This window comes from Ursus maritimus, unplaced genomic scaffold (genome assembly GCF_017311325.1).
Source record: "Ursus maritimus isolate PB19 unplaced genomic scaffold, ASM1731132v1 scaffold_9, whole genome shotgun sequence".
Classification (NCBI taxonomy): Eukaryota; Metazoa; Chordata; class Mammalia; order Carnivora; family Ursidae; genus Ursus; species Ursus maritimus.
Window position 1 is genome coordinate 29,018,250 of NW_024427107.1, and position 9,035 is coordinate 29,027,284.

Sequence of the window (9,035 nt, forward strand, 5' to 3'; positions counted from 1 at the left end):
AGAATCTTCAAAATGAAGTTGTAAGAAAAGCTGCTTCAACGTGAGAAAACAAGTTCCCAGCGTAGTAAGGGAATTGCTTCCTCTTTGTCTCTACTGGTTCCCACCACTCCCTTCTCCACTCAGCTCAGTGCCTGGAGGCTCACCTTTATGCATCAGTGGAACCGCTTGCCCACTGGTTTCTGGCTGATTTGGCCAGTGGGAGGGACTGATAGGAGGTGGGGAGGCAGGAGGAGAGACCCGAAGGCAAGAGGGTATGGACGTCCTCAGCTTTCTGTCTCCTGGCCACCTGTGGGCCATGGCTACATTTCTCCTCCAAAAACTAACACTTCTGCTGGTATTTTCAGAGTTTTGATGACCCCCTGGGTTCTGGAAACCCCTCTGTTTCTTTGCCTCTTCAGGCTTACGGGTGGTAATGTTGTTAGCTCCCGGGATACCTTCTTCTGATGTCCCCCAACCCTGTCTACACCTTTGTCAAGAGCTTCTTCATTATACTCTCTTCAGTTACTCCACTGGATTACACGGTCTGCTTCCTGCCAGAACCTTGATTGATACAGGAGAAAAGTAGGTTATGAAAGTATATGAACAATATCTTTTTTTTGGGGGGGATATGTAATGCAAATAAACATGTGTTATTGCAAGATGGAAATACTGGGGAGGGGTACCTTATTTTTACATTAATCTCCAAATGTAAAAATTATCCTATTTGTAATTTGAAAAAATTATTTCTTTAAAAATGGAAGCCACCCTATAACACTTGCTTGAATGATTTGGGAGAATAAAAGGACACCAAAAGGATGATCTCAACTTGAATGGAATCAAGTGGCTTCTTTCTACACAGGTGAAGGATGTTCTTCTGTCAAACCAGGAGGCCCCTTACTTGGTGATTAAGTACTTGGCCAAGTCCCCTAACGACATCCAGTGAAAACCAATCCTTTGTCTACAAACAGACTACTTGCTGTTACATTAAAAAAAAAAACAAACACCAAACCCAACCACAAGCCATGGGAGGAGGAGAACAGGAAAAAAATAGCTAAATAAACATCGCCCAGGGTTGCCACCTGGGTCCTAGCTCGTGCAGGAGGCCAAAGCAAGCAAAGCTGCTGGTGGAGTGGCAGCGGCCCAGTCTGGACGTGCCCGTCCGTGCTGCCGCCGTGGCTGCCCCTCGCAGCTCTAAGCGAAAGAAGCTCACAAGGCAGGGATGTCCGACGGAGCCGGGGCCACCGTTGGCCGGGGTCTTCCATAAGTTCGCTTCCTACACCACTGACAACAACCCCCAGAGGAGTGAGGCTCTGGGCAGGTAGCAGCAGAGCCATGGGATCTCACACAGGCCCGTGGGGGCTTCTCAGCAGCTTCCAGCAAGCTCTTCAGAGTCACCCAGCTTGGGTGCAGTAGGCTACAAGGGCTGGAGGCCCCTTCCCGGAGCTGCTTCCGCTTTGCAGGCAGTGTGCAGACGGTCTCAGGCACCAGCTGCTTTGGGGCTATAGGCCCAGAGCTTTGGCCAAGGCTTCCCTCGTCTTTTCTCTGCTTGCCCTTCCCACGGCAAGGCTCAGCCCTGGTTTGGAATTGTTTCATACCCAGAATACATTGGAGTAGCTTCTGTCTTCCTGAAAGAACCGAGACTGGTCCACAGGAGCGACAAGGTGATGGCTGAAGGTCACCTTCAGTTCCAAGAGTAGAAACGTGGCTGAATTTTGAAGTAGTCTATAACATACCTAGGGATAAGTCCAACTGAAGCTATATTCCAGAAGGTACATGAACATCCCTTTACTGCCCAGTTGACCACACAGCAGCCTGGGGTTAATACCAAGTTGCTTTCTCGGAGGCGATTCTGAAGAGCCTCATGTATGTGTTATATGGCGATTGAGGTGTGTGTGTATGTGCACACGTGTGTACGTGTCTGTGTGTGTGCTGGGGGGTGCGTGTTCATGCATCCAAGCCTCCCCAGGGTCCTTGAGGGGAGGAGAGCGTATACTTTGCAGAGATGGGGTTGGGCTGCGTTATACATGCTTCCTCAGCCCGCCTGCTGTGGGAGGAACCCACACTGCTTGGCAAAGGCTCCAATTGCTCTTTGAGCACCAAGAGGTCCCCTGAGACCCTCGGCATGTTCCCAAAGACTGAGCAGTGAACAGATGTATTTAAAAATTCAGTAACTGCCTAGAAGCCGGTAGGGGTTCCAATTCTTTCCTTTATTGGGAAAGCAGCCCTATACATGTCATCTCAACTTTGAGGCTTTATTTCTTTATTTGTAAGACAGGAGGACTGAACGGGTAATCTCTGAGGTACGTGAGGTGAGTGCAAAGTGACGGGTGAATTCCAATGTATACCAAACATGGATTCAACATCTCCCATCTATACGCACTGCTTACAGATGCTGTGATGATAAATAAACTAAAAAAATAACAAAAAGATTTTCATAAATGGAATAATACAGAATGTATTCTTTGATGTCTGGCTACTTTAGCTCAGCGTAACATTTCCGAGCTTCACCCACTGTTTCACGCGTGGGTAGTCTGATTCCTCTTATTGTGGTGCAGGATTCTGTTGAGTGACTATACTATAATTTGTTTCTCCATCTACCTGTTTAGGGACATTTGGGTTGTGTGCAGTTTGGAGTGATAATGAATAAAACAGCTCTGAACTACAAGTCTACAAGTCTTTTTGTGGACATATGTTTTCTTATCTCTTAGGTAAATATCTAGAAGTGGAATTGCTGGGTCATATGGGAAGCATATATTTAACTTTGTAAGAAACTGCCAAACCGTTTTACAAAGTGGTTGTACCATTTTACATTTCCACCAGCAATGAATGAGCACTCCTGTTGCCAACACGTGGGATTTTGTACACCAAATAGTACACACGGTAAGACTGCATTTACTTGAAGTGTGGCACTCTGCGAAATTGACCGACAGTGATCGGAGTCAGAGAGCTGGTTTTTGCGGGGGTCGTGGGGGGGGGGGCACTGAACTACAGAGGGGCATGGGGTATGCTGGCTTTGGTTGGAGTGGGGGTTCCTCAGGTGGAGAACTCAGTCAAAACCCACTGAACTGTATTCTTTTTTTTTTAATTTTTTAAAAAAGATTTTATTTATTTATTTGACAGAGAGACACCCAGCGAGAGAGGGAACACAAGCAGGGGGAGTGGGAGAGGGAGAAGCAGGTTCTCAGCAGAGGAGCCTGATGTGGGGCTCGATCCCAGAACACCAGGATCACTCTCTGAGCCGAAGGCAGACGCTTAACGACTGAGCCACCCAGGCACCCCCACTGAACTGTATTCTTAAAATGCATTCATTTTATTGTGTGGAGATCATAAATAAAGTTGATTTAAAATGATTTCTAGAATGACAAAAGCATTCATGAATTCATAAAAATCCCTACACAGTATATATTTTCTCAACCAGTGGATTCTACAAGTGCGTCTCATCTTTGGGATAATCTGGACATTTCTGCACGGGGTCAAGCGGTCCCGAAACTTGGAAAGGGTGGGCTAGGTGACTTCTGAAGTGCTTCGAGGTCCAGGGCTCCGGATCTTCTATACTGCCTGGCAGATGATTCTGAGATCCCGTCACTGAAGTGCCTAGGTCTCACTCCTCTGTATCCGGATCCTCCCTGAAGCCAAACCGCTCCCCCGACCTGGCTGGCGATGCTGTGTCATCACCATGAAATCCGTACAGTGTGACCCTGAGCTGCTTTTCTTAGCACCGCCCTCCCCAGCAGTTCTAACAGATGGGTCTATTTCTGGAGCCACAGTTCTTGCAGAAGACACTCTCCGCTCAGAATTAGTGGGTTAGGAATTAAGTCAGGCAGAGACTGGCAACGGCTTATTGGTGAGGGCTTTACGGGTTTGTTTCCTTTTCAGTCATTCACAATTTAAAGTGACTCATTGCTTTTTGGTTCTGAAAGATTGAAAATGCGGAGTGGAGCAAACGATGAATTCATTGTTTACTACTGCATAATAATTACGGAAGCACCTTATGTTAACTCAGCACTTTTTTCCCTCTGACTTGAGATTCTCCCTAGTTCATGAGTAAAGCAGCTTATGGTCAAGACACCTGTAAAAAGAAATGCAAACGAGGAAGGCCAGAATGTAGTGGTTGTCTCTGAGCTGCTGCTGATGTTATGAAAGGCGGAGTCCTGAGTCAGGCTTCCCTGATTCCTGCCCCTGTCACTGCTGCCCTAACCTCTCACCTGATCCTAGGCTGGCCTCTCCCGTTAACCCTAAGTAAGTCCAAGGTGGCTGAAGTGGCTGCAGGATGAGGTGTCTTGAGCTGCACCACCACTGACACAGTCAGTGTGGGGACAGAAGGGAGAACGGAGGTGAGCACCCCCTTCTCTGCACACCCATGCTTTTCAAATTTCTATTCAGTCACTTGTCGAATGGGTAAAAAGGAAAGCCAAATATTAGCAGCCAGCATATATTGTTCGTATGATTCTCAGAACAACCCCATCCATGTGGTGCATCCATATCGTGATCCATATTTTACAAACGAGGAAACTGGGTCTTCGAGAAGTCAAGCGACCTGCTTATGGTCACCAAAGTATCGGAGCTGGGGTGCTAATTCCAGAGCCTGAACTGTTTTACCCTGTTCCGGAATGGACAAACTCAGAATCTGACAGAATTAGGAATCTGACATGGGAAAAAGTATATATTAATAAGTAGTTACCAGCACTTCTTCACTTTCTAGAGGTCCTCTGGGATTGATGGTTCATTCTAGGCCTTCCACAGAATTTGTTTTCTCCCAGGTTACCAGAGCGGATGTAGCTGGGATCACTGCGTCACCTTGTGGTCGTGACGGGAACTGCATGTTCCCTATGGTTTGAGTCCTGGCTTTTCTCTGTGCATGGAAGTACTGTCTGTCGGTCTGAAATCCCAGAGGAAAAATTCTGCTAGCACTGGGCTTGGAGCAGTTAGCTGGCTGATCTCCAGGGCCGGGAGAAAGAAGCCTTTCATTTCCTTTTCTTGCATTCTCACTATCTTGGCTGAAGATCCTCTTAGAAGCGATGGGTCTTCATTCAGGAAGTGGGCCCTGCAGCAGAGAGCCTAGAGTTCCGTTCTCTGCCCTGGAATTTCTTTCTGAACCCTCCGAACCCCAATCCCACCCTGCCACATGATGTTGACTGTAGCTGCATCTGATTATTTTCTTTCCATGTTATTTTCCTCTGTGGGCAGAGGGAAATGTGGATTTCTTGAATTAATTTGCTTCAAGAGTTTCTTCTTTGCTATTTCAGCCAAGCTGATCTTATCTCTACCACATTATAAGCTACAGGACCTTGGGCAATTCACATAATCTTAATGAGCCTCTTCTGCAAAATGGGGATATGAATATGCCCAGGATTTTTGTGATGATAAAATTAAAGGCTTTATTTAAAAGCATGTTATAAACTATAAATAAATTTGCAAATGTAGTTGTTCTCAGCAAATGTTTCTTCCTTCCTGCTGGTAGTAAGACGTAATGCCCCTGGGGCGCCTGGGTGGCTCAGTGGGTTAAGCCTCTGCCTTTGGTTCAGGTCATGATCCCAGGGTCCTGGGATGAGCCCCACGGTGGCGGAGCCTGCTTCTCCCTCTCCCTCTGCTCCCCCTCTCCCCGCTCTGTCTCTCTCTCTCATGCTCTCTTCTCTCAAATAAATAAATAAAATCTTTAAAAAAAAGAGAGACATAATGCCTGGTCCAGGCAATACATCTCATACTGTCTTTACATAAGAGGAAGATGGATCAGCGTAAGATGTGAAAAGGAGGTGTCCATGGGTGGGACGGGGGGGGGGGGAGATGAGAGAGCTTCTATAAGGAGGAGGAAGATCAGAATCACTTCTTTATAATCCCATCCAGGGAATGCTGCTTCCCCCATTGTTTAGGGGTCCAAAATGTCCTTTACAATGTTGCTACATTCCAGGACACAGGGTTTTAGGGCTTGTGCATACTTTCTACTTATGGTCACATTTAATCTTTACCATTATCCGGAGAGAGGTTTGATAGTACCTGTTTGCCTGGTTTACAGATGAAGAAGCTGATAATCAAAGAGGTGAGATGATATCTTAAGTTCTCAGGGTCGCAAAGTTGGGTTTAGAATGTGGGTCTTTTGATTTCTGTTCAGTGCTCTTTTCATTACCACTTACCAGGTTCTCTCTTGGTAGTAGAGAACAGGGGCTTCCAAACTTTTTAAGCCATGAACCACAGTAAAAGATACATTTTGCACATTATACACATAAGCGTATAATTGAAACAAAAGCATCCAGGAACAACACCTACCCTGATGGAATACAATGCATTCTGTTCTGTCTTATTCATTAAAGAAGTGCTAGTCACAGCTCATTAAATTGACTCATAGCCCACTAGCGCACTGAGACCTGCAGTTTGGAAAATACTGTTCTAGAAGGTTCTCAAACAATCCCCACAGGACATGTGACCATCACAATTGTCCATGGTCTCAAATATATTAGGAGTCTGAGGGAATGAAGAGAAAAATAGGATGAACTCTGAAAGTTTCACTGACTAGAACATATTGTCAAATGGACTGAGCAAATTAACTCTAAGAAATCATTTGAAATACGATCTTGAAAACTCTAAGGTAACGGCATCACAGTTACTGTGTTTCTACTACATTGTGAGCACAGCATTTATCTCTCCGATCATTACTGCCTCTTTACACATCAGTGTCCACCCTCCTGGCTTTTCAACCTTAAAGGACGCAGCCACAGCCCCATCTCAGGACATTGTGCCTTGGCCTGATGGGCGCTCAAGAAATACTGGTTCACTTAATAAATAAAAAAATTCTCATTACTCTCACTATTCAACGTAGCTTGAAGTTAAAAAGGCAATGACTTGGTCTATGTAAGATCCATGATTTAAAATTAGTGACTACAAGGTTCAGCCAGCAGGGATATCACCCCGAGGAAACGCAGGGTCTGAATAGAGGGAAAAATCATAAAGAAAGAAGGTTGAACATGTTTCTTATTCGTGCATTTATTCCTACTACCCAGCATCCCGCAGAGGGGTCTGTGTCCTTCAAATAAAGCCACTTTGTAACGAAGCTTTCTTTTTCCCCCCCTTTGCCTTTGGTGATGTGACTATCCCCCAATTTAGTTGAAGCCTATAGAATCTACAAGTCTGACCAATGCAACTTAATTGTAATGCAAGAGTGTGAATTTTGGCTCCTGGCTACATTAGAAATGAAAGGCTGTGGCAGGCTTTCAGCAGTGCACCTTACAAGCTGGGGGTGTGGAGGGGGTTCCTGGGCCAGAGTCCTGGCCACAGTGCCAGGACCTGCTGGATGAGAGCCTGCACTACACACTCAGATGACCCCAGAAAGTCTGTGCAGCCTGAAGCAAGAGGAGAAGACTTTGGGTCCACATGGCTGTCTTGCCTGAAGGTTCCCACCAACAGAAGTGCCAGTCTCTCTCCCTGACGAGTCAAGCAAAGACTCAGAGTCTCTGGGGACTCAGAAGAGGCTGAACAACTCCAGCCCCCCTGCCCCATTGGGGGTGTGTGTGTAAAACAGCAACCCTTCATGCCACTGCCTCTGGGAAGGACAGGAGACTACACGAATGCCCTGTTCGCCGAGTAGAGGGAGTGCTTGCAGACCTCCACTGTTACACACACGCTGAAAGATGCTAAGAGAGATGCCGGGAGGGACAGTTGGACTGGTGCCATCTCTTTGTTTCGCTCTTTGAAATGAATTGGGGGGAAAAAAGGTTGCTTGGCAGCCCTTAGGGTTTTGCTTTGGATTTTTGTTTGTGAATAGTCATGAATAATGAAGCTACCAATAACAAATTAAAAGACCAATATGTAAAATAGTTTCATATTTATATGGTGATTTAAAAAATAATGTTAAAGTGTTTTCTAGCTATGGTAGTATTGCCTTATTCCATGACACAGAAATACTTTTGAAAAATTGGGAGTGAACATAATGATTTAAATGTATGTGAAGAAAACGAAAAAGAATGTGAGCTTGAGGTCCAGGCAGACCTGTGTTTGAATGACAACTCTGGCCCTTTCTAACCGGCACGAAAGGGGTGGGTTGAATGCAAAATCTCTTGATTCTCAACCTCCTCATTTCAAAATGGGAAAATAATACTTACTGTGCAGGACTGCTGTGACTTAAAACTATAATCAATTAACTTATTAAATCGATTAATTCGATTTCCTTTTTCACTTTTAATGTATAAAGTATGTAATTCTTAGGATGTAAGTACACACATGTTATATGTCAACTTGCATGTATGTTTCAATCCAGTTTCATAAAAATACTGGGCAAAATATTCTTCCCAACAACCCTTCGGGGCTTACTGAAGCAAAAAAGAGAAAAATATAGTACTAATTTTATTTTACAGAGGAAAAAATTAAGTCCCATCAAAGAGAGTGAGTTAATTACCAAACCAAGTCCGAAGTACCATTTTCTAACTCTCAAATACTGGTTAGTGGTAGAATACCTGATGTTAATTCTTACGCCAGTACTGCAAATGACCAGCAGAGGATGGGGTCGGTGGGGGGGGGGGCATGTGTACTTGGAAGAAACATCTCCATGACTTGGTCGATTTTGTTTTTAATCATGACCCTTGATTTCTTTTGCACCGTCAGAGAACATCGGAGCGGAGCAGGGCCGTTTCTGCCGGCCCCACGGGGCGTGGGGTGGAGGAATGCAGCATCACCCCCCGAGGCTCACACCGGCCCGGCCCTTCGAAGGCGGACATTCCGGCAACCCAAACCCCAACACGGTGTGGCCGACACACCAACCTTTCTTTTCCTGGGGATGGGCTCGTCAAAGAGCAGGTTGCTGGCCTCCGCCTCGTCGATGCCGTCGTCCGGCTGCGGCTGCGGCGCGGGGCTGCGGACGGGCTTGAAGCTGTCGGCCGACAGCGGCGGCGACGGCGTGGACGGGTTGGACTGGTCGCTGGGGGCGCTCCAGCTCCAGTAGCCGCTGCTGCTGCTGCTGGAAGGCACGCCTCCTCCCTCCTTCCAGGATCCGCTGAGGCCCTCTGTCCATGCACACAAACACAGCGTCAGTGCAAGTCCGGGCTGCACGGCGGGGGGCGGGGGGGGGG

At 46.4% G+C, this 9,035-nt stretch overlaps 1 protein-coding gene across 1 annotated transcript in view; it reads right to left on the reverse strand.

Moving 5' to 3' along the window:
* Positions 1–9,035, reverse strand: part of ZNF704 (zinc finger protein 704) — a 230,964-nt gene that overhangs the window by 25,083 nt on the left and 196,846 nt on the right. Inside the window, exon 4 of the mRNA XM_040626004.1 lies at positions 8,728–8,969. Within this exon, the coding sequence (XP_040481938.1) occupies positions 8,728–8,969 (242 nt within the window). The remainder of the gene's footprint in view (positions 1–8,727; positions 8,970–9,035) is intronic.